This window comes from Eptesicus fuscus, chromosome 6, assembly GCF_027574615.1.
Source record: "Eptesicus fuscus isolate TK198812 chromosome 6, DD_ASM_mEF_20220401, whole genome shotgun sequence".
NCBI classification, from domain to species: Eukaryota; Metazoa; Chordata; class Mammalia; order Chiroptera; family Vespertilionidae; genus Eptesicus; species Eptesicus fuscus.
Genome location: NC_072478.1, coordinates 30,556,441 through 30,581,256, shown reverse-complemented (window position 1 = coordinate 30,581,256; position 24,816 = coordinate 30,556,441). Strand labels below are relative to the sequence as shown.

The following is a 24,816-nucleotide window of genomic DNA, read 5'->3' as shown; positions in this document are numbered from 1 at the left end:
CGGGCATCGGAGTGAACAGATGGCCACAGGATCACTTACAGCCCAGCTCACATTCCCTCTCCCTATCAGGACATCCTCCTTTTCATCAATTTTGCAAGGGCCACGGAAGCAAGCCAACTTTCCTGTCACCAGGCAAAGCTGCCAGCCCAGACAGGACAGCCACTGCCCACCCCCCCGGCCACACTCCTCAAAGGCATGATGAGTTTCCTGTGGCTGTCATGACCAAGAGCCACGAGCTGGATGACTTAAAACGACACACATTTACTCTCTCCCTTTTCTGGAGGCCAGAAGTCAGGGACTAAGGTGCTAGCCGGCTGGTTCTTTCTGGAGGCTGTGAGGGGAGATGTTGGTGCTGCCAGCAACCTTGGTGTCCCAGGCTGGTGACCTCATTACCCCAGTCTCTGCCTCCCTTGTCACTGTGGCCTCTCCCCTGTTTGTATGCAAATTTCCCTCCTCTTATAAGGACACCAGTCATTGCCTTAGGGCCACCCCACTCCTTTGTGACCTCATCTTAACTGTTTACATCTGCACAGACCCCATTTCCAGGCAAGGTCACATGCATGGGTGCGGGGGCGTCAGGACGCGGACACATCTTTTGGGACCATGACTCAACCCTTGACAGGACCCTTGTGGTTCCGTCCTCCACACTCTTGGCCCAGCAGTCCAGTGCCCGCCCTTCCCCCTCAAATTAAATGTGGCTGCTCAGGGAGGCTGCCCTGACCTGTCCCAGCCCCTTCCGGCCTTTCTCTCTGGCATTTCCTGCTGGGCTCATTGCAGTCGCCTGCTGATGTTTGCTGCCCTCGGTTTTGTGTTTATCGTCCATTTCCCGAGGCCCAGGCTTTCTGCACAGCCCAGTGCCCAGCAGGAGCTCCGACATGACCTTGAGCCATTTGGGTTCCTGACAACTTGACAGAAAGACCCCTGGCCCACCCCTCTGCATGGGCTGCACATGGTGACCCGCTCCTGAGAGGACAGTTGAGGGAGGGACTTCCCAGTGGAGAAGTCTGACCAGCACAGAGGCCAGGAGATGAGGGTCAGTCTCAGCCCTGAGGAGCCACAGGGGACAGCAGGGACTCTGATGACTTTGTGGCTTGCCAATGTTTCGTTCCTTTTCATGGCTGAGTAATATTCCACTGTGTGTGTGGCTGGATCACGTTTTGTTTGTCCGTTCGTCCGTCAATGAACACTTTTGGCTGCTGTGAGCACTCCTGTCCAAGTGATTGTGTGAATTTGAGTTTCATTTCTCTTGAGCACATACCTAGAAGTGTTGCTGGGTCAGGTGGTTACTCTATGTGGACAAGCCTGTTTGCCCCAAGGAAGGCGGAGCGGCTTGTGGGGAGATGTATCTTACAGGCTAAGAGGCTCAGGCAGCTGACTCAACGTCTCTGGTCTCTGGGCTGGGGGAAAGGAAGTGATAATACTTCACAAGGTGAGCGTGTGGCCAGACTCACCCTGAATCATTCTTTAACTTTTAAAGAGTTATAACTGGAAGGCACCCAGCACTAGCTGAGCTCCCAGTGGGTGTGGGTCAGCCTGGGGGTGGTATAGGGCTGAGGGTGGAAACAAAGTTCTAGCTCTAAGGCAAGGCCTGGGGAGAGGGTGGGTTCCTGGGGGGCGGGGCAAGCCAGGCTGGTTAGGGCGAGTAAGGGCTAGGGAGTTAGCTGATGGCCTGAGGGCCTGAGGGCCTGAGGGAAGGGAGTCTGAGCCCTAGATGTGGGATCTATGATAAGACCCTTGAGAGGTGGCCATGAAAAGTCAAAGGAAGCACCTTGGAGACCCCCTCCCTACCTTACAGAGACAGGGTGCTGGGCAGGGCCTGGCAGGGGTAGTGGAGGAAGAGGCCTGGGGCCTAATTGGAGGAGGGGACCAGCTGAGGTCTGGTAGCTGGGGAGTCAGCTATTCCCTGATGGACCCAGGCAGGAGGCAGATTTTGAATATTCTTAGGCCTGAGAGAGTTCCAGAAGGTCCAGGAGAGGGTCCAGGCCACCCAGCTGGGGCTGGGGGAGGAGCTCCAGCTTGGAGGAGCTGGGAGTAGTCTCTTTAATCCCCCTATGCCCTAGTTCAGTTCAACAGAAATGTGGAAAAAGGGTCAGAAAGTCTGGGAGGCCTTCTGCGGGGAGGGAAGATATGAGAGGCTTGCCCAAGCCCAAACCCAGGTCCCCTACAACCCATGGCTTTGTAATCTAGGCAATGGATAAACAAACATGGGACTAAATCCAAAACTATTAAGCTATTTCCATTTGAAACAGGAAGGTAAACCGAAGGGAGGTGAAGAGGGACAGGCCTGGCCGTGCCCCTTTGTTTTGACAAAGAGATAAACTGAGGCACCATCCTCCACTTCCATCTGATTTGAGAAGAGAATTAAGGCCCTGGGGTACCTGCCCTCCACCCCCATCTGGCTCCCACTCACCAGCCTTGCTCCTGCCACAGAGTATCATTTTCAAAATTATCAAACAATTGCAAGGTGAGCATGTGGCTGCACTCACCCTGAATCATTCATGAGGGAAGCAGCTGGCTGGCAAGATTAGGATGGAAGCACTGAGACGGGAAAGGGAAGACAAAGAGGAGACTGGCTCCCCTAAATAAACCAGGGGCACAGATCTAATGGTCAGTGCCCTGCCCTAAGCCTTTGCTGCAGTCATGAAGGCCCCACCAGCATCCTTTTGTTGCTGGTCCAAGTTTCAGATGGTGGTGTGGACTGACCAGTTGGGTTGGGGGGGACATATTAGATTATATTCACATCTAATCCCTGAACCTGTGAGCATGACCTTATTTGGGAAATGGGGGGGAGGGGAGTCTTTGCAGGTGCTCTTAAGGGTCTTGTTAACATAAAAAAAATTCAAACCTGTAAAGAATTTTTGTGAGTTTATTTGAGCCAAACTGTTGACAATTGCCGGGAAGCAATATCTCAACGGATTGGGATAGCGCTCCGGAGAATGGCGGGTTTTCCTCTATTTTTATACTTTGCAATCAAAGGAGACACGTAGGTGGGGGTTACATGAAATCCATTGGTGATAAATTAGAGAGGCGGGATAAAGCAAAGCAGGGAAACCTCTGGGATTGGATAAAAAGTAAAATGATAGACACATACTTAGGTGGGTGCAGGAATAATTAACTTGACAATGAAGGAATTTGTGGTCTCTTTTCCTGGTCCAACAGTCCAGGGCCCGCCCAACATTTGGTTGTGCCCCAATGGGTCCAGAAAAAGGGAAGTTACAAGTTACCCAGACATTTCAAGGATATGTTATTATAGATGCAAAAAGACAGACAGGCTCAGTTAAGGTAAAGGTTGGCCTTGTCAGTGAAGATACCAGCCTAGGACGTTACTATCCCCCATAATTGCTTTTAGTTAAAGTTTAACTTCAGACCATCCTTTGTGGTTACTTTAGGTCTCAGAGTTTGCAAGACCGCCATGCAGGCCTTCCCTGAGCTTGTCAGGTCAGCATGTGGTCCCTTTCGTCCAGTTTTGAGGTGAGATCTTCCTGGATTATCCTGACGGGCCCTAAATCCAATGAGAAATGTCTATTTTAGAGACACAGAGAAGGGACAGAGAAAATAAGGGAGAAAAATGGCCATGTGATCACAGTCAGAGACTAGAGTGATGTGCCAACAAGTCAAGAGTCTGGAGCCCCGATAACCTGAGAGAGGCATTAATGCTCCTCCCCTGGAGCCTCTGGAGGGAGCAGGGACCTGCTGACACCTTGATTCCAGACTTCTGGCCTTCAGAAAGCGAGAATAAAGGAGGGAGTTGTGTAGGTTTAGGAAAGAATCTTCCAGAAGGGAACTGCTGCACAGAAGAGGCCCGCATAAGTGGGTCAGCAACCAGAAAGGCGGCCACTGGTGTGGGGCGGGTTGATTTGGGCTTGAACTCTGAGCAAGACACTGGTCCTGGGAGGGTCATGCTCAGAAGTGGGTTATAACACAATCCTGATGGCTTAGGTCCCTCCCTCCCAGTCAGCTGCCCCTCTTCTCTCCGGGCTGAGACACTCCTGCCATTTAGGGTTGGGGGTGGGGAGGCAGCCCTGGCACTGGTCACCAAAGGATGAGCAGCTGGCCCTGGTGGTACCCACATCCGAGCTTGGATGGGAGTCTGGGAGGGAGCAAACCCAAGGATCCCCTGGAACGTTCCTCATGATTAGTGACTCTGGGGCTTCAGATATTCTGAGACGGGAGAGAGGGCCCAAAATCGCAGGGCAGGAGGCTTCCTGTAAATCGGAGGCCGCCCCTAATCCGTGGCAGCCCTCCGGCTCCTAGAACTCCTGGGCTGCGTCCAGGTCCGCCAGCCTTGGAAGTGTTGCCAGGACTACGGGCGCTTGCTGGTGAAATGAAACCAGCCCGAGAGGCAGAGGAAAATGTCACTGCTTCTCCCTCTCTAGGCTGGTGCCATTTAAAAGTCCCCCTTTCAGCAGGGACGTATAGCAAACTATAATCACAACAGCTTCAGCTTCCTCTGATTACTGAACTTCTACTTCGCACCGAGAACCTCGCCGAGCCTACGAAGCCCATCGGCTCTGCCGCCTGCGCTACCAACATCGCCGGCGGAGCCGACCCACACGAGCCTCCCCGGCTCTGGCCTCTCTGATCTCATGTGGAACTTCCTCCCTCCCCACCTCCCTGGCCTTGGTTTCCCGTCCTCTCTCTAAAGGGGCAACCCTGTCACAGACAACCCTGTTAAACTCCTGGAATCGGCACTCTTGGGAATATGTTTGGGGTGTTTTTCCTGCTGCTGGGATGGACCCGCACCCGGTTCTGAATTTCCCATGATGGCAGGATTCTGCTTTCTGCAACCCCGGCTCAGATTCCCCGTGTGCTGGGCAGATGCGGTCCCCTGTGCGCCACCCCACCCCCGCGCCTCAATTTCCCCGTGTGCAGACTGCACTGGGCTTCGCTGCTCTAAAACAGGCCGGTCGGGGCGATCCCTGACCACATGCGCCTGCAGGCTCGGTGGCCAGCAGTGAGAATTGAGGCCTGGCGTCGGGGATGCGTTAAGCAGCCTCTGCCTCCCCGCCTACTAACCTAGGAATAACGTCTCAATTTGAATCAGACTTTTCTGCCACGTGCCCACAAGCAAGATGGAGCCTAATAGGTGTCCCGCCCGACTCCAAGATGGCGACGAGCCTCCCTTTGCTCTCACGCGTGAGGGGGACAACACATGCCCGTTTGCAAGATGGCGGCAACCTAGGGGGAGCACGCTTCCCGCCGCCGGACTCGCCACGTACCCACTCTCAAGATGGCTTCTCCCGCAAAGCCCTAGGCAGGAGGGATGCTGGCTCATTGGTTCAGGCTTTGTCACGTGCTCCCACCTTTTCTCCCCTCCCCCGATTCCATGGGCCGTTTCCGCCTTGAGCCCTGACGGACGGCCACGTTCTCCAACGGTCGCCTGCCATTCCTCTTAGCTCCACCCCTCAAGCGGCCTCCTAGCCACTGGGCGGCGCTGGTGGGGGTCCGCAGCGCTCTCCCCGCCTCCCTGAGCAGCGGGAGCCAATGGGCAGAGCGCGCAAGGGACGTGTTCAGGCGTCTCCGCCATTTTGTGAGTCTATAACTCGGAGCCGTTGGGTCGGTTCCTGCTATTCCGGCGCCTCCACTCCGTCCCTTGCGGGTCTCTTCTGTGTGCAATGGACGGGTGAGTCGTGTCTATCCGCGCTTCCCACCCCTCTTCTCGCGCTCCAGCCTTCCTCTTGCGGCCGCCTGGGCTTCCTCGGAGCAACGGCTCGCCTGCCGGGGCCACAGCGCCTCCGGGATCTTTCCTCTCTCCCGGCCGCGGGCGCGGAGGGAAGCTCCCAGGAGCGAGAGGTGTCCCATATCTCCCGAGCCGGGGATCGGCCGGCCCAGCCCTTCCCACCGTCGTGCTCGTTTCCGGTCTCTCCGCGGCTAGTCCCGAACACACGCGGCGGCCGCGCGACCCTTTCCGCTTGTCTTCCCCCCGCGCTACCTTTTGCGCTTCCCACGTGCCCCTTCCTGCTATCCGTGCGGCCCTTCCCGCTCCCCGTCCGGTTCTTCCCGCTCCCCGTCCGGCCCCCACGTGCGCGTGCGCAGTTATTCGAACTCTTCTCAGGCCCCGGTGCGCGTGCGCAGCCTTTCCCGCCGCACCGACTTTGCACTCGGCCTCCCCCGCCCGCGGCGGTCCCGGGCGCGCCGGGAAGACGCCGCCCTTCTGTCCGGAAGGGCGCGGGCCCTCCTCCGCCCCCGCCCTGTCCCTCCCCGGACTTCCCACAAAGAACCGCCGCGCTCCCGGTTCAGCTCCAGGACCGGGGGTGTCAGGGAGGGGCCCTCGCGTTCCCTTTGTTCCCGCCATCCCGGAGCTCCTTGTACGGGAGTCCTTTAAGCACGAGTTGGCTCACTCCGGCCGTGGAGTTACACGCCCTAGAGTTCGTGGGACGACCCACGTGGGCGGCACGACCGGACCCCGAGCTTTCGGGCAGTGTAGCCGGCTGGCCGGCCAACGGCCATTCAGCCGCCTTGGGAGAGGGAAGGGGCCTCTCCGGGGCTTGTGTGTGTTCCAGGGACGAGAGGAATGGGGAGGGCGGTGGGGCAATCTAGATTTTACATTGTGGGTTATCATAACCTTAAACAGACCTGAGGTTGCAAAGGCTATCCACTTGACGGTTGAGATTTAGGGCCCACGCACAAAACTGTATTCTGTTAGCCCGAGACATGAGTCTGCCCATTTTAAGGACTCCCCCCCCCCCCCCCCGGATATTTCTGGTCTGAGGAAAATGATAGAACTTGTTAAAAATGAAACTAACTTTAAACAGGGCCTTTTCTTCTTTCGTGTTAGTCTGATTGTTTTCATTTCCCCTTGGGAGGGTTAGGTTCTGGTTTTTAAAAAGTGAGCCAGAAGATTCCAAAGGCAGTTCTTATCTTTAGATCTGGGGGTGTGTGTAGTTAAAATGCCTGGACGGTCACTATCTCTGTGCCTCTGGTTTTAAATGATACGTTTCAGGCTTAATTAAATTCAGCCTTTTAGAAAAACTGCTGGTGCATGAGGAATGTGATCTGGGGTCCACCTTCCGTTTTGGGTGGACCTCCCAGGGAATCCCCAATCCAGTTGGCCTGTGCTGTGGGTGCACATAAGTGGGAGTTGAAGAGGCCCTGCAGAGAAATCTTGATGGAAAGTGGGGACTGTCTGGTCCGGTTCTGTTTTGCTTCCCGCAAGGACTGTGGAGTGTTTTGTCCCCCAGATGTGGCTTGGTTGCCCAGTCCCATCTGCAGCCTCTTTTGAATTGTGTGGTATTACCGAGGCAGCCAGGTTCTCTTTGGAAGGTTTGAAACCCTTTTTAAGAAGGGCCATTTTATGTAAAACTGTGCCTGAGGCTCCCTCCCAAAGAGCAGTGTGTTGCCCTGCATATTTTTCATTCTTTCAGTTTTTCTGAATTTTTCCTTGACACTCTATAAGGCAATGGTTCTCAACCTTTCTAATGCTTTGACCCTTTAATACAGTTCCTCATGTTGTGGTGACCCCAGCCATAAAATTACTTTCGTTGCTACTTCATAACTGTAATTTTGCTACTGTTAATGAATCGTAATGTAAATACGTTTTCCGTGAGAACCCCTAGCAGGGTCGCCTAAGACCGTCGGAAAACACAGATATTTACATTATGATTCATTAACAGTAGCAAAATTACAGTTATGAAGTAGCAACGAAAATAATTTTATGGTTGGGGGTCACCACAACATGAGGAACTGTATTAGAAAGGGTCAAAGCATTAGAAAGGTTGAGAACTACTGCTATAAGGTTTTAAAAACTCTGTTGACACTAGCCCATAATGTTTTTTATACTGAAGAGGTAAAGGCCCTCCAGTAGAGGCAGTGGGTTAGAATGAGCCAGTGAGATGTGCAGCAAATGGCAGGACTAGGGTGTAGCGCTTGGGGTCATGCTGTTCTGGGGGCAGGGGGTGTCGGATCTTCTGCCCATTCTGAGACTAGCCTTTCCCTGGCTGGTGAGGGGGACATCTTTGTGTGACATCATGGGAGGCTCTGGTCACAGACCACTAAGCCAGGTGACCTGGTGGGGGGCGGGGTGTTGCTGACGAAGTTCCTCTCCTTGAGTCATTAAGGACCTTGTGAGTTTACATTTAGAAGTGGTAGGAAGGTTTTATGTTTGTACTGAGCTGGTGTGCAGTTGAGGAATGCAGGAACCTCAGCAGCCATGGTTTCTTCTCACCTTCCCTAGCGGGGCCTGGAGCAGGGAGAAAGTCCAGTCACATGGAGCCAGGTTGATGAGTAACTTGTGTTAATTTTATCTGATTATTTCATCTTTGCTGCCTCCTTCCTCTGAAGGGTGCCATTCTTTGAACAGAGTTCCCTTGTTGAGTCTCTTTCTCATCCCCCTGGAGCTATGACCCCAAGGCCTTGTGAGCTACCTTCTCACTAGTCTTCCCTGCTTGAAACATTCTCCAAGCACTTCCAGTTTTTAGAAAGCAAACAATAGCACTTCAGCTTTTAACAACAAGCATCAAGTGTCCCTCCTCGGGCTTTTGGAGGGGGTGTTTTTGTCTGCGGGCCTGCAGGGAGGGAGGGGAGCTAGAGGACAATGATGGCTCCTTTTTCAGGTTGAGATTAAAGGGACGGCAGCTCACTTCCCTGCCCTAAGCTTACTAGTTATCTGAGGACCTCATTGGGTGGACTGTGCAGCCAGAGAAGCCCTTGGCTGGCCGGCCTATCCCCGAGAGTCCTAGCAGCAGCTGCTGTAGTACACCTGCTAACATTCTTTTTTTTCTCTCTTCTCTCTACAGCATTGTCCCAGACATAGCAGTTGGTACAAAGGTAGGCATTGCTGACTCTGCTATCCTGCTAGCTGGCATGGCCTCTGATCTGGTGCTGCCCTTGTAGGCCCTTCCCTCCTGCTGCTGAGCGCTGGGGCTTCTGACCGCTCCGCTCCCATGGTCTACAGCAGGGGTCCTCATACTTTTTAAACGGGGGGCCAGTTCACTGTCCCTCAGACTGTTGGAGGGCTGGACTATAGTTTAAAAAAACAAAACAACTATGAACAAATTCCTTTGCACACTGCACATATCTTATTTTGAAATAAAAAAACAAAACGGCAAAAACACCCGGCGGGCCGGTGGCTGGAGTTTGAGGACGCCTGGTCTACAGTGTGTGTAGGGCAGACAGTTTGCAGGTTGGGCACTCAGACACCTTTTCTTTGTCCTGCCTGCATCCAGCTAATTCCAGGCACTGTGTTTCCAACAGTGTGGGTTCAGTGGCCTCTCAGTGGTAAATGCACCTTTGGCCTTAATATGGGACCCCTCCTCCCTGCCCAGGCGAGAGTCCTGTGATTGGGACAGGATATTTGCCAAGTGTTCTAAGTACTGTTGGTTTGATACAGAAAAAGTTGAAACTTGGTTGTACCCCAAGTAGTTTATGAGGTGGCTGGTGGGCTAGGAGGGTATAGAGGTGCTGCTCTTTATTTTATTTATTTTATTTTTTTTGAGGTGCTGCTCTTTAAAAAAAAATTTTTTTTTTTTTTTTAAATTTTAGAGAGGATAGGAGAGAGAGAAACATCAGTGATTGGATTCATTGATCGGCTGCCTCCTGCATACCCCCCACTGGGGATTGAGCCGGCAACCTGGGCATGTGCCCTTGACTGAAATCAAACCTGGGACCCTTCAGTCTGCAAGGCAACACTATCCACTGAGCCAAACCAGATAGGGCCAGAGGTGCTACTTTTGATGGCATTGTGATTTGGTCTAAACATCTTATAGCTTCTTCTTTTGAGATGAAAGAAGTTAAAGTGCCCCCTTTATATGCCATCCTTGGTACTTGGGACATTTAAGCTGTAGAAAGGGCAGAGCTGGCAACGGCTGTCTCCACAGGAAGTGGGCCATGATGGTTCTCAGTTCTCCCCTCAGGTGAAGACCAGGCCTGTGTACACTGCAGTAAGTGGCATCCAGGGATGCCTGGTGCTGATTGAATACTTACACAGATTTGGTACGGCATGCTGGCAGGAATTGGGGGCTGGGGAATCCACTGCAGGTGGGTTGGTCAGTGAGCCATGCTGCTGGGATGGGTTTTTCCAGGTGGAGTCTTGTCTTCACATGCTGCCTATCCTGATCTTTTTGCAGATAAAACCTGTTTGTTCAGTGGTAGGAGGAGGGGAGAGGGACTTTCATCTGAAGCATTTGTAACCATCACAGAAAATGTCTGGCCTTCCGTAATCCTCCTGGCTTTGCCTGTTTCCAGCTGGAGCAGCTCTGTCTGGGGTTGTCCTTAGAGTGGTCCTTCCTGGCCAGCCCCAGGGTACCGCTGCTTTCAGAATCAGACCTGTACATGACAAACTCAGAGGTTCCAGTGGGTGGGTGGGTGGGTTGCTACTTGCCATCAGCAGGGCAGCACAGCCTGGTACCTGTACCCCAGCCTATCAGGAGGGCAGCACAGTTGGGTTCTGGGCACCACTGACCTTCACCCCAGCTTTAGAACAAGCTGTGCCATAATTTAGAAGTGTCCAGAGATTTACAATGCTTAGCTACTGATTAAAAAGCAAAGGTTCCCCTTAACATACTGTTGGGAGCAGGTGTGCCTTATTCCCAGCAGGAAGCACACAGCTTGGGGGCTTTTCCAATAGATGCTTAATTGACTTTGGATAAGGTACCATAGGGTCTCCCCAAATGCCCAGGTCGTGATCTCAGTGTCCCTGTGAAGTTGGGGGAGTTGCTGTTTAGCAGACCTGACCTGTGTCCTGGGGAAGGGGGTGGGCCTAGGGGAATGTGGACAGACAAGTGGTCACAAGTTGTCCACAAATGTGGGAGCACCAGCCCATCTTGCCATGGGAACACGAAGAGTCAGGAGTGTTGCCACTCAAATGATGGCCCACCTGGCACTGGTCAGAGACAGCAGTCAAGACCCTTTTTAAGGTTGTGCAGTCAGCACGGGGGAGCCACATAGTGCCTGGCTCTTGTCCAGCTTTGGGGGAGGCACCTTTGTGAGCCTAAAGGGGGCAGAGATATGGGTCAGAACTCCCAGTCCATAGGCAGGAACCTTCTTGAGGCTTGCATAGGTGGGACTCACCTGCCCTTGGTGTCACCAGGAGGTTCTGGGGCTGGGGTGCACTTTGCCTGGTGACTTTGTCCCCACTGAGGCCTGTCTGTCTGCAGTACTGAGCTTGGAAGCACTGGGTGACCACTCAGGAAAAGCTCAGTCATGACAGGCCCAGAATGTTTCTTTTTATAGTAGACCCCAGTCCTCAGAAACCAGCAATTTTAACTTTCTGTTCCTTGGCTCTAAGCACCACTGGGGTTGGGCAGCCCTCACAGCCTTGGGCTATGGGGAGGTGGGGTTGGGGGCTTCTGGGTGCTTGCCTAGTCAGGGGTCTGGGATGTGGGGATATGCCCACATAGCAGGGACCAATGGTGTTGTGGCCATTCCTGATCCTCTTCTTGAGCAGTTTGTAAACCTCGTCTCCCTTTAGTAGGTACCGACATCTTCCTGTGGCGGGGGGCAGTGGGGGTGGCGTTCTGAGGGCTTCTAGAGCACCTCAACTCTGCCAGTGGTAGATGGCAGCCCTGGGTGATGGTTGTGCTTGTTTGATTAACAACTGTATTGGCAGTTTGGAGGAAGGGCAAAGATAAGGTGTCCTTGAGAGAAAGGCAGTTTGAGGGAGAAGGGGCGAGGCTCGTAAGCCCTGAGAGCCAAAGGCCCAGTTGAGCTGGTCTTTCCTGTTCCTGCTACAGGCCTGAGGGGGCACTGAAGTTGGGGGGTGGGGGGAAGAGACACCCTCCCCTGATTGCCAACCTTGGTCCTAGTTCATGCTGATGGAGTCCTGGTCTTCACAGCTCTGCCCCTAACCCCCGACAGGTCCTAGAGCCTGCAAGTTCCTGGTGCTCATGCTCTTGTTCCTAGCAGAGCCTGTCCCGGGTGGGGGCTGCATCCTGAGTCTTCACTTACATGAGTGTACTGCAGTCTCAGACAGTTCACCCTGAGTAAGAGTAGTCCTGTCCTTGGCCTCAGTCCACAGGAGGGATGCCTGTGTGCCTGCTTTCTAAGCCCAGAGTTAGTCTGCCATGATCGGGGAGTTGATTTAATTAGATTGAGACTCAAGGAATAAACAGGTTGTTTCTGGAAAGAAAACAGGCAGGTCAGAAGTCACAGGAGCCCGCCTACAGATGAGCAGTTCTAGAGCTGCCCTCAGACCCTGTTTTCTGTCACTGTCACTAGATAGTGTTGCTGGCTCACAGAGAGGTAGTGTTTCTAGTCTGAGTGATGAGGCTGCAGCTCAGGTGTCCTCACACAGCTGGAAAATAGGCCGAGCTCCGGAGGCCAGGGGAATAGCTGCAGTGTGACAAGGGGGCTTTGTTCTCAAGTTTGCAAGCAGCTTTGTGATAACTACAGACAGTCTAACAGTCTCAAGGTGGCCGGCTAGGCCTGTCCACAGACCCTGTAAGGGTTCCCCAGAACCTGGAGATGGGAGTGACATGTAAGCCCCTTGTAGATGACAGTCCCCCCTCCCCCGCCTTGGAAAAGCAGCCACATCTGGGACTGTGAGGCCATCTTGAGGTGGGACAGACACAGTGCAGGGCAGTGTCTTCACATCTGAGCAGCAGGGTATTCTGGGAGGAGGGTGTCTGCAGCCATGTGCCAGGCCACCCCCAGCCCCACTTCAGCACACCCTCTCTTCCAGCGGGGATCGGACGAGCTCTTCTCTGCCTGTGTCACTAACGGACCCTTTATCATGAGCAGCAACTCAGCCTCTGCAGGTAACTGCTGACCATAGCCCTTTGTCCCTGCCACGGGGTGGGGTGGGATGGTCCCTCTCTGTGCCCAAGGGGGCTCTGCTTCAAGGACACTGAGGTGAACTGATTTGGGCTGTGACCTTGAGCCCTGGTTCATACATGGGCACTCACCTGGGAGCTATGTGTGTGAGGGGTGCACCAGATGTGGAGATCCCTCTGCTTGAATCCTGTCGGGGAGAAAGCTGATTCTGAGGAGGTGGGGGGAATGTTGCTGTGTGAGAGCCTGGGAGGTGCTCTGTGTTAGACTTACCACCTTTCTTCTCAGCAAACGGAAATGACAGCAAAAAGTTCAAAGGTGACAACAGAAGTACAGGTGTGCCCTCCAGAGTGATCCATATCCGGAAGCTTCCCAGTGATGTCACCGAGGGCGAGGTCATTTCCCTGGGACTGCCTTTTGGGAAGGTCACCAACCTCTTGATGCTGAAAGGGAAAAACCAGGTATGTGAGCACATCTCAGGAAGGGGCCCTAGGCCTGCTTTAGGAGTGTGGTGCCAGGCTTCCTCAGGGGTCTGGGTCTGGCTTACGCCCCCACCCCCACCAGGCCTTCATTGAGATGAACACAGAGGAGGCAGCCAACACTATGGTGAACTACTACACCTCGGTGACACCTGTGCTTCGTGGCCAGCCCATCTACATCCAGTTCTCCAACCATAAGGAACTTAAGACCGACAGCTCACCCAACCAGGCAGTGCGTCATCCCCTCCCAGGTCTGGGGTGGGACAGGGTTCTTGGTGTGAGCCTGGGGGCATTGGGACTCATGGCTGTCCCCCCAACAGCGGGCCCAGGCGGCCTTGCAGGCAGTGAACTCAGTTCAGTCCGGGAACCTGTCACTGGCTGCCTCAGCTGCTGCTGTGGATGCTGGGATGGCGATGGCTGGCCAGAGTCCAGTGCTCAGGATCATCGTGGAAAACCTCTTCTACCCAGTCACCTTGGACGTGCTTCACCAGGTGAGGTGGGGTCCATGTGCCCCATTTTCTACCCAGACCCTGGGCAGAGGTTGACTGTTCTTCCTTTTCTGACAGATCTTCTCCAAGTTTGGCACAGTTCTGAAGATTATCACTTTCACCAAGAACAACCAGTTCCAGGCACTGCTGCAGTATGCCGAACCCGTGAGCGCCCAACATGCTAAGCTGGTGAGTGGGTCCCCAGGGACGCCTGCCTGCCCTCTTCAGCTCCAGGGCCCCAGCCACTCACAGCTTTGCCCTCCCCCGCAGTCGCTGGATGGGCAGAACATCTACAACGCTTGCTGTACACTCCGCATCGACTTTTCTAAGCTCACCAGCCTCAACGTCAAATACAACAACGACAAGAGCCGAGACTACACCCGTCCTGACCTGCCCTCTGGTGACAGCCAACCCTCTCTGGACCAGACCATGGCCGCAGCCTTTGGTAAGATTTCTGGGAAGGTTCCCGCTACTGCCGTGTGCCATAGGCAAGGACGCGCAGCTCAGTCTAAGTGGCCAGGCCTCAGGATGCCCGCCCTGCGCCCAGGGAGGTTGGCGCCCATCGCTCCTTACATGGCCATAGCACCCAGCTTGGGTGGACATTGGACCTGCCTGCTGGGTGTGGGGTGCGCCGGCTTGGCTCACTCGGCTCTGGTGGCGGAGGTTGTGGGTGCAATGATTAGTGTCTCATTTGTTTCTAGGTGCACCTGGTATAATGTCAGCCTCTCCGTATGCAGGAGCTGGTTTCCCTCCCACCTTTGCCATTCCTCAAGCTGCAGGTACTCAAACACTTGGTCTTGGTCCCCATAACTGACTGTGCATGCCCACACACCTTTCAGTAGCTCTGCCGACATGCGAGCTGACGGGCGCAGTCACGGGGGGAGCCTATCTTCCTGGGCGCGGGCATCTGGGTTCCCTGAGGAGCCTGGACAGGGTAGTTATAGGACAGGGCCACGCAGAGAATACTCTAACCCCACAGTCTCTGGTCTGATTCCTTCAAGCACCTCCCGGGCAAGGACGTGTGCACACAATGGTTGGAGGGCTGTGTCCCTAGTAGGTGAATTAAGTGTCCTGGTAAGAAGATCAGCATGAGCTGGGTGGGCACACCTGAGCGTCCCTCCTGGGGGCTGGGCGCCCGACAATGTAACAACTACCATGTGACAGTCATGAGCCTGCTGTGTCCTGCCCAGTGTGCCATCTGCATGGTGATGGGTACCTGCATGCACACAAGGCCGAGGCTCGATTCTGCATTCATGGAGCTGGAGCTTCTGTGCTGTATGGGCGCATGTAGCCTGGTCCAAACCCAGTACAGTCTGCTGTGAGGAGGATGAAGGAGCTAGCAAGCCATATGGCCAGGACAGGCCGAGTGCAGACACCTCCTGTGTGTCTCCTTTTGCATGAGGATGGGCAGGACTTCGCTGCCCTTTTGGTGGAAAGCAGGCTGTACTGCTCATCTCCTTACTGCCTTTTCCTGCAGGCCTCTCTGTTCCCAATGTGCACGGGGCCCTGGCCCCTCTGGCCATCCCATCAGCGGCGGCAGCAGCGGCGGCAGCTGGCCGGATCGCCATCCCAGGCCTGGGAGGGGCTGGAAATTCTGTTCTGCTGGTCAGCAACCTCAACCCTGAGGTATGTGGCTCTTTCAGGCTGTTTTTCCTGGAGGCTCAGGCAGGGGAATTGTGCATCTCAGGTCTTAGTGCAAACTGTCAGCAGGCCACGCTCCTGTAACTCCTTGGAGCTCATAACACAGGCCAGTCCTCATGCAGTTCCACTCTGTGCTCGCATCTCCCCTCCCTTCCCACTGTGCTGGAAGCTCTGTCCCTGAACATCCTAGTTTACATTTCCAATTTCATAGTGTTTAGAGTTGAAATATTTTTTGATACTTTCATGAAAGCAATCATAAAATTTCGAGCCAAACACCTCTGTTTGAGGAGGTCTCTGGGCACCTCTGCTCAGGAGGGCCATGGTCTGCGCTGCCCCCACAACTCTGAGTCATAGTCCTACTATAGCCAACCTACACTTGTCTCAGGGCCAAGTTTGGCTCAGAGAGTATGGGTGAGATCAAGGCTCAAAATATTTAACTCTTGAGAGATGGGATTAACGTCCAGTTAGCATTTCAGACTGTTTTCTCATCTGTCTGACCACTCCTATAATCTCTTGGCCTGGGGCAGCCGGTGCCTTGTCTGACTGAGTTATTAGATGCTCTAGAAGCCTCACTAACAGACTCCACCCCTCGTGCTTGTGTGAGCGTTTATACTTTCCCCGCAGCAGTCAGCAGGAGACAGGTTCCGGGGGAACTGAGCCCAGCAAGGGGCTTGGCAGGAGCAGGGCAAGGCCGGAGGGGCAGCAGCGTCTCCTGCTCACTGTGCGGACAGGTGCTTTCCTGCCTGCTCCACGAGGTGGACCTGTGACTAGTAATGTGTGTAGATCTGACTGATGGAACACTGCGGATTTTCTTATGTATTTACTGACCTGTGTTTTTTGCTACTTTTTTTCTTTTCTCCCCTTCCCCTTTCCCAATTTTTTTTCTGATCCGGAATTTCTTTGCCAACTGACTGCACGGTACTTCTGCTTCCTGTTGTTGCTTGAAACAAAACAAAACCATAAATAAATAAAAACAAAATTCCCCCTCAAACCCTGCTCTCCGGAAACCAACCTGCCCTTGAATATTAACATCCTGACAACTTCATCATCCATCAACCTGCACGCCTGCGGGGCTGCCTCCTCGTGGTGGACGATGGCAACTCGCCCCCTGACCTCTCCCTTTCCCTGTCCCTCCGCTGCCTTGCTCTGCTGTCCTCTAAAGAGAGTCACACCCCAAAGCCTCTTTATTCTTTTCGGTATGTTATCATTCACACTTTTATTATCTTGTTTTCATTTAATTGAGGTTATTTTTATGCCCTAAGATATACTATGAGTTTGCAGTTCTGCCTCATTACTTGGTTTGCCTTCGGTTTGTGTATTTATTTGGATTTTTGTAGACACGCATGGTTTATTGCCCTGCATGCTCTCGCAGAGTTAAGCGTGTTGGTAGCATGTAAAGTGATGGCTCTTTGGCAATTGACCTTTCCTGGATTTTATGACTTCTTTGCTGAAGGTAGTCCTCCTGGTAACATCCCTGTGACTAGACGCAGGTTCCCAGAGGCAGAATAGCAAACCTTCAGGAAGAGCCAGTCCTGTGAGGGTGTGTGGGTCATGGGGGCTGGTGTGGGAGGCGGAATCAGATCCTAGGCTCAGAGCCCTGTCCCCCCACTTTTGAAGGCGTGTATGGTGATGTGCAACGGGTGAAGATTTTGTTCAATAAGAAGGAGAATGCCTTGGTACAGATGGCAGATGGGAGCCAGGCCCAGCTGGGTAAGTGGTGATGGCCCGAGATGGGAGTGGGGAACCATGCCTGTGCCTGGGGCCTTGGGTCATATGGGTCCTACCTTTCCAGCCATAAGCCACCTTAACGGACATAAGCTGCATGGAAAGCCTGTGCGCATCACCCTCTCCAAGCACCAAAACGTCCAGCTGCCCCGTGAGGGCCAGGAGGACCAGGGCCTCACCAAAGACTACGGAAACTCACCCCTGCACCGCTTCAAGAAGCCTGGCTCTAAGAACTTCCAGAACATCTTCCCACCCTCAGCCACCCTGCACCTTTCCAACATCCCGTAGGTGGCACATGGTGGGGGGAGCAAAGGGGTAGGAGGGCCTTTTGACAGGTTGTCCTGCTATAAGCTGCCTCTGTCCTTCCCGAAACACTCCCAAAACAAATAAGGAAGGAGGGGCTGGCATTTTTTGCAAACCTGTTTGGTGTCAATTTTTGAAGCCAAGTGGGATTGTTTTTTGTGTGACTCTTGATAGACCTCTAAGATACTGTCGTTCTGCAATATCTATGGGTACCTACAACAGTGAACAGGCCCCTCCCTCACCTCTCTGAGAGAATTATTGTCCTCAAGGTAGTAGTCAGATGGTCTGCTCAGGTCTTCCCTCTCCCTACAGGCCCTCCATATCTGAGGACGACCTCAAGATACTCTTCTCCAGCAACGGCGGAATTGTCAAAGGGTTCAAGTTCTTCCAGTGAGCATGAAACCCTCTCCCACCTGCCCTCCCCCCCCCTCCCTCCCTCCCCCCTCCACCTCATGCCGTCTCTATACCCCTTGTCCTGCAGGAAGGATCGAAAGATGGCGCTGATCCAGATGGGTTCAGTGGAGGAAGCCATCCAGGCACTCATCGACCTGCACAACCACGACCTGGGAGAGAACCACCACCTGCGGGTGTCCTTCTCCAAGTCCACTATCTAGGCTCCCCACCAAGGACCAGCCTGCTGGGTAGTCCCGGCAACAACTTCCATCATTCCAGAAAATAGCCACTTTAAAAAGCAGCTGAAGTGACCTTAAAAAGACCAGAGATTTTATTTTTTTAAAGAGAAAATCAGTTTACCTGTTTTTAAAAAAATTAAATCTAATTCACCTTGCTCACCTTTGGGAGATAGGGTGCCAGCCTCAGGCTCTTGGTGACCCGTGGACAATATGCCTACCCCTTCTGCAGCCTGCAGGGTGGGTGTTCCCAAGCCTCCACTCAGCTTTCTTGTGCCTTAAAACCCACTGCTTTGGCAGGGCCTTTTTGTGCAGTAGCAAATGCATAGGGGTTTGGGGACAGAGGGGACTGCTTCCCCACAGGGATCATGTGCCTGGCATGGCAGGAGGCTGCCAGCTGCAGGGTCTGCAGGCATCCTAATCCTCCATTTAATCAAGTATCTTGATTCTCCCCTCTCCCTGCCCCTGGCTTGAGGTGCCCCTCCTGGGCCAAGACCCTCTAGGGTGCATCCCTGGCACTTCTTCAGCTTGGAGCTTTGTTTTATCATAAGTCTTTGTATTGTGCTTTTATGCAGTTGCAGACATCTGTGCCTAGCAATATTCCAGTTGACCAAATATTCTAATCTTCATTTATATGCAAAAGAAATAGTTTTAAGTAACCTTTTATATAGCAAGATGATAAAAATGGTATGAGTGTAATCTAAATTTCTTCCTTATATGACCTTGTATACTGTACTTTTTATTTTATTCCTTGTAATTAAGTTGCAGGGCAGGATCTAGTTTCCAGGGCAGACGCAGTGGGGGCGGCCACTGCGGAGCCTGGGTTCTTCCTAGAAAGCCCCAGGCCTGAGACCTTCAGATGCCTTACACATAGCCTGTCCTCTGTCTGGGAGGACAAGGGCTCTTAAACTTTCAGGGTTTATTTTTCCTGCAAATCATGGACCAAAGTTTTTTTTTGTCTGCCTCTAACGCTGAGACCCATTAAGGTGGGACAATAGCCCTCGAGTCTTAACTGTCTCCTTTACCTTGTATAGTCCCTACACTCATGGGTCCAAGGGGCTTCCCTGTGCACAAACCTTGTGCTGGCTGGCTCCTCTTCCTGGGGCCTGGACCCCAAGTGTTCATGTTGGGGTGGGGACAAGGGATTAAATATTTATAATTTTTTTATACCTGTTGTAAGACATGAGGGGCAGCAAATGCAGTTTTTTATGGTGACACAGATGTATATTTTGATACCAGCAATTACAGGCTCAGTATTGTAATGTGGAGCGTGGCACATTCCACTGCCTGCCTTACAGCTTGTAATGTTGAGAAAACGGAATTAAAGCGATTTTATAACAACTCTTGCCTTTTCTGCAGGCTTTCTATTCATATTGTAGAAGGCAGTTTGGCTAGTCTGTACTGGACTTTGAATAAACTCTTCTGTATCCTGCACTCATTTCCCTCTTTATTGGGCCTGCTTGTCTTCACTGCTGTTTTCTTTGTGAATTCAGATCAGGGGAAATTTTATGGGCCAGTGATCCCTGCTTGGGAGTCCCACCTATCCTGTCCCAGTGGGGGTGATCTTCCCTGGGAAGTAAGCATGAATCTGAAGTGGGGCAACCCCAGATGCTGCAAACCGCACTAAAACTTTTTCCATATTCCAGTTAGAACCTTGCTCTAGTGCCCTGTTTATGCTCTGCAGGCCCTGGTTACATGGCCCGAGAGCCTACAGCCAGCCCAGAACCCTGGGCAGGGCTGCCTCGGTAGGGGAACCCTCAGACCAGGATGACTTTGCAGCCAGGACTCCAATTCAAACTTTTATTGTCTGATTGCAAAATGCCTTCACTCAGTCCTCTTTCCCCAGTACCCCCATGCTGTTGCACCCCCACCCCACCCTCATCCCAGCCTGCTGAGCCCCGGGGTGCTCAGTCCTTGAACCTGCGGGCTGCCTGCATCTTATGGTAGTAGCTTTCAGCCTCGGACTCACAAGAGGCAGGATCCCGCTCACCTAGTGCCAGGCCAACCACTTTGCGCCTCAGCGTTGATTCCCGGCTGGCTGGCCCCAGAGTACTGTCGGCTGTGCCCAGTGGGGGCAGCCCCTCCCCTGTGGCCAGGTTGACTGTGGCCACAGCACTAAACCTTGGCTCCTCCTGGTCTACATCACTGACAGATGAGCCAGGAGACACACCCAGTGGCTTGGGCCCACCGCGAAAGCCATGAGCCAGGTCTCCTAGTTCATAAGTGCCCTCGCCCTCCGGCCCCTTGGTCCCACTGCCAGCAGCCTTCCACTCCCAGGGCCCATTACCAGCAGACAGGTGGACCACGGGGTGGTGAGGCGCGTGTGCGTCAATGGTGACGATGCTTGCTGAGTCGCGGTCTGATGGCGACCTGTACTGGGAGGAGTCGGAGCTGGAGCTGGAGGACAAGGCTGTCTCGGCCGCCTTGGGGCCAGGTCCACCAGGTGCCTTGGACATAGCAATCACCTGCAGCAGTCGGGGCGGGTTGGCCATGCGGGGCTGGGTCGAGGCTGTGGCCACAGGGGCCCCGCTCTTCTCGGCCATCATGAGCCATTTGGCCCGCACAGCCACGCTGCCCTTAGGTGACAGGCCAGCTGCTGCCTGCGCCCCCTCCTCGGGGATGTGTACCAGTGGCTGTGGCCCGGCCCTCGGTGGGAGAATGACCCGAGGCCCGAGGCCTGGCCTGGCCTGGACTGTGGGGTAGAGTGAGGGTGGAGCTGGGCCCTCTTCCTCTCCCCCTTCCTCCTCCTCCTCCTCCTCCTCCTCTTCCTCCTCTGCCATGGGCTCTGCAGGCACCAGCATATGCCCCAGGCTGGCCTCATCAGACAGCCCCAGGCCACGGCCTTCCAGTGACTTCTGTTTCCACTCGCTAATGAGCTGTTTAGAGCGCGAGGCATCAAGTGGCACGTGGATGGTCATGTGGCGGCGGGCAGGGTCATCAAGTGAGGGCGTGCTGACACGGGGCAGTGTGTGGCTGAAAGTCACCATGTTCTCCTTGCCCATGGGGCTGCGTGGAGCCAGCAGGTCCACGTCCACGCTGGCCCGCTTCAGGCTGCCCAGTGAGGTCTTCTCACGGGCCACGGGCCCAGGCACACTCTCTAGCCGCCCTGGAGGGCCCAACTCATCAGTGCTCACAGACTTGTTCTGCTGGTACACCGAGTCGTGGCCCCGCTGGGTCAGCACCCGAAGTGCATCTTTGGCAGGTGTTGGGGCTGTGGGCTTCTCTGTGGGTGGGGCCTGGAAGTTGCCAACTGCATGGCAGGCCTGGGGGTGAGTGAGATTCAGGATGGCTGTGAGGCCATGTCAGGGTCCCCACAGGGCAAAGGTCTTCTCAAAGTCTCCCCAGAACAGGGCTAGGCCTTGGCACCTGTTCCTCCCCTCCTCTGGCCTCCCCCTTGGGGGCTAGGCTGCTCCTTCAGACCTCCCCCCCTCAGACCTGCCCAGTGGCTGCCAGCCTCCCTGGTCAGTCTCTCACCAGGTAGGCGGCGATGCCAGCACCGATGAGGAAGCCCGCATACACGTCCACGGGGTGGCTTCGATACTGTGTGATCTGGGTGAGACCGCAGACACCCGCTGCGATGGCAAAGGCGAACACCAGGCTGGGCTTGAGCAGCTTGGTCGTGTCGGAGATGACAGAGTTGAAGTACATCTGGGGGCGGGGCAGCAGTCAGGGCGGTGGGGCAGGAGCGGAGGTGGGGCGGGTCCAGGGAAGGTGGGGCCGAGGTGGGTGGGGTGAAGGAGGGTCGGGTAGGTGTGGGCGGATCCTAGCAGGGGGCGGGAAGGGCGGGAGGATGAGCAGATCCTGGGCCTGGGGACTCACGGACACGTAGACGGCAGCGAAGGCCGACAGCGTGGCGTGCTGGGATGGGAAGGTCTTCCTGTAAGAGTCATCCATGTGAGCCCCGCTGTATCTGAGACCCCTCTGTGCCTCAGTTTCTCCCTGCCGAATGGCACAGGGGCTGGGCCTGCTCACCTTGCAGACAGGATGGCATGGGTGTCCTGGCCAGAGCAGATATCCTGTGTGATGTAGGGGTTGGCCTCGCATGAGGTGCCCAGCAGTGTGTAATTGGGCTTGCAGACGGTCAGGAAAAAGGGCGCATGGTAGCCCGTGGCCAGCTGGATGACGTCCGTCACTAAGGCCGTGGCACACAGGCCAAACACATGGACTCCTGCAGGTGAAAGGGTCAGGGCCGGTCCAGGGGGCCAGGACCCGCCCACTCCGGGCTACAGATAGGGGGAGGGTTGGGGTGCTGTCCAGGGACTTACCCACAAAGCGCACCGTGCGCCGTAGGAAGGAGTTGAAGTTGCAGCCGCCAGCATTGATGCTGCCCTCAGCCCCACCTGGGCCACCTCCGCGGCCCCAGAGCCGAGACTGCAGACAGTACAGCATGCCCTCGCCCACCATGATCTGCCGACAGGGGGGGTGGCTCAGCTGGATCCTGGCCGGGGGTGCCCACAGGCTGGCCGAGACCCCTGGACTCTGGGACTCACCGAGGCTGCAGGGGCAGCGAAAGCCAAGCTGAGCAGCATGAGCAGTGGAATGAGCTCCTCGTTGGTCTCCACGTAGGGCATGGAGAGCGTGCGGTCGTAGCACTGGAAGCCCACCTTGGCTGGCTTGAAGAGGTCGGTCAGCTCCAGGAAGTACAGGGACACGACGGAGGATGCCACAATGGGCAGCTACAGGGAGAAGGCTATTCAGTCACACCCCTTCACTGGCACATCCATCCATGAGTTCAGTCCCATCCATTGATTCACCCACCAATTCGCGCCACTTATCCATGCTGCAGTTCGCCCATCACGCAGTGACCCACCCACCCATCCATCTGTGTAGCAGCCATCGTCCATCCATTCATCATAGCCATTCTTGCACCCATGAATTCATTCATCAATCCATGGATTTACCCATCCATCATTCATCCATGCTTCCTTCCTTCCATCCATCCACCTACTCACCCACCCACCCATCATCCATCCTTCCTTCCACCCACCCCATTCATCCATTTCTTCCCTCCAGCCATCCTTGCCATTTTGAAAAACTTAGAAACAGCAAACATTCCTGCCTCTCAGCTTTTTCTCTCAAGGATGGATGGATGCCCTCAGACATCCCTCTGGTGCCCCAGCCCTCCTCAGTGGAGCCCTCCCTGGCTACCCATCTCTCTATCCCTTGTCCTGCTTATTTCCTCTGGGCGCCATATCCTATGTGCCAACCTGCCACTCGGCCCCGAGAACGTGGCAGGTGCTGAGTGAATGAACAACTGAATCCACCGAGTCACTAATTCCTGCAACTGTCCTCCACACACCCTGCCTTGTGCCCGCACAAGCGGGGCAAACAGCATACATGACAGCCGTGCGGTACAGAAAGTGAGACTGAGTTTGGGAAAGCTGAGCTGCTCACATCGCAGGCGTGGTGCCTGAAGGAAGGTCACTGAGGAAGAACACACTCGTTTGTGGGCCACAAACAGCTGTTGGGCACAGATTCCGACAGAATCTTTTTAAAAAAATATATTTTTTATTGATTTCAGCGAGGAAGGGAGAGGGAGAGAGAGAGCAACCTCAATGACGAGAGAGAATCATTGATCGGCTCCCGCCTCACCATGGGGATTGAGCCTGCAACCCAGGCAATAGGCCCTGACCAAGAATCAAACCGTGACCTCCTAGTTCATAGGTGGACACTCAACACGGAGCCACGCCGGCTGGGCTGGCAGAGTCTTTCTGAGGAAGCAAACCCTCCTGGTGTTCTATGCCTCCCATCCTGGTCCGAGGGTCTCAAAATCAAACACCCACAGGAGACAGAGGGGTGGCACTGTGGGGGCCAGAGAATATGGAAGAGTCTAAGGGGGGGCCTGGCTGCCTCAGGAAACCCCCCTCTATTTTACAGACGTGGAAACTGAGACACAGATAAACCCACGAGAGGCTCCCATCTTCACTCCTGCTTTGAACGACGCCTTAAGAGGGGCCTCAACCATCCATCTGGCCCTGGAAAAGGTACAAGGCAGGACAGACAACCCCAGGCCCATGGTCAGGGCTGGGACCAGGGTAGGGGCTCTCAGAGGGAAAATGCCAAAGTTGGATTTGTAGGAGATCTCCTGCCCAAGGAGCAGTTATTGAGTGCCTGTCGGCATGTCACGAGGGAGATTTTGGCTACAGGGAGACTCAAGTCAGTACTGAACCTCAACGGTCACCCTGTGCCATCCTCAGCATAAGCCAAGTGGCTGAACTTACTATCTTTTACTTTTCAAGCACTCATTAAGCCTCCATTATGTGCCTGGGCTGTTCTATCAGAGGTCAGGGGAAGTGTACCAGCCCCGGAGATCAGCACAAGAGGGATTTGAGCTCAGATCCTCAGGCTTTAGAGCTCAAGGACTGGAGGAAATCACTGCACCCGCATTACCTGCACCATCCTTATGCCTCCCTACACCTTGTTCCAGCCCCGCCAGGTGAGCTACTGGCCTGAACCCCAGACTGAAGGTCCCACCTCCCCTTTTTCCCAGCATTTGCCCAGACTGTTCGGGAAGCACAGAACAGCCTTTTGCCCCTCCAACTTCTACTCATCCTACCGAGCCCAACTCCTCGGATCCTCACCCCCAGGCCCAGCCCCACCCCCAGGTCCTCTAGCTGTGCCCCAACTCGAGCGTGATCCGAGCAGGGCCGCCCCTGTACCTCAGCATGGGGGTCCCGGTGGGACCGAGGCCTCTGCCCTGCCCCCACCGGCGCGACCCCCTCCCCCGCTCACCTCCACGAAGTAGAAGCAGGGCAGGAGCGTCATGCTGTCCTTGGGGCTTTTATTCTTCTCCTTGGCCGAGATCATGGTGTTGCGGGTGCCACCGGCTGTGGTTGGAGGGAATAA

At 54.5% G+C, this 24,816-nt stretch overlaps 2 protein-coding genes across 2 annotated transcripts; one reads left to right on the top strand and one right to left on the bottom strand.

Annotated features, from left to right (window-relative positions):
- Positions 1-5,527: 5,527 nt before the first annotated feature.
- PTBP1 (polypyrimidine tract binding protein 1) lies at positions 5,528-19,404 on the top strand. The gene is made up of 15 exons (XM_008150711.3): positions 5,528-5,623; positions 8,736-8,766; positions 12,617-12,692; positions 12,994-13,166; positions 13,270-13,416; positions 13,505-13,675; positions 13,751-13,861; positions 13,943-14,117; positions 14,374-14,451; positions 15,150-15,298; positions 16,476-16,509; positions 16,931-17,023; positions 17,106-17,322; positions 17,654-17,731; positions 17,823-19,404. Exons 1-15 carry the CDS (start codon positions 5,616-5,618, stop codon positions 17,953-17,955), a joined length of 1,674 nt encoding a protein of 557 aa, XP_008148933.1. The 5' UTR covers positions 5,528-5,615; the 3' UTR covers positions 17,956-19,404.
- Positions 19,405-19,858: 454 nt separating this feature from the next.
- Positions 19,859-24,816, bottom strand: PLPPR3 (phospholipid phosphatase related 3). The gene is made up of 7 exons (XM_028159484.2): positions 24,703-24,816; positions 22,461-22,646; positions 22,236-22,377; positions 21,943-22,138; positions 21,790-21,847; positions 21,445-21,618; positions 19,859-21,233 (listed from the first exon to the last, which is right to left on the bottom strand). The coding sequence occupies exons 1-7, from the start codon at positions 24,775-24,777 to the stop codon at positions 19,878-19,880; spliced, it is 2,187 nt and encodes a 728-aa protein (XP_028015285.2). The 5' UTR covers positions 24,778-24,816; the 3' UTR covers positions 19,859-19,877.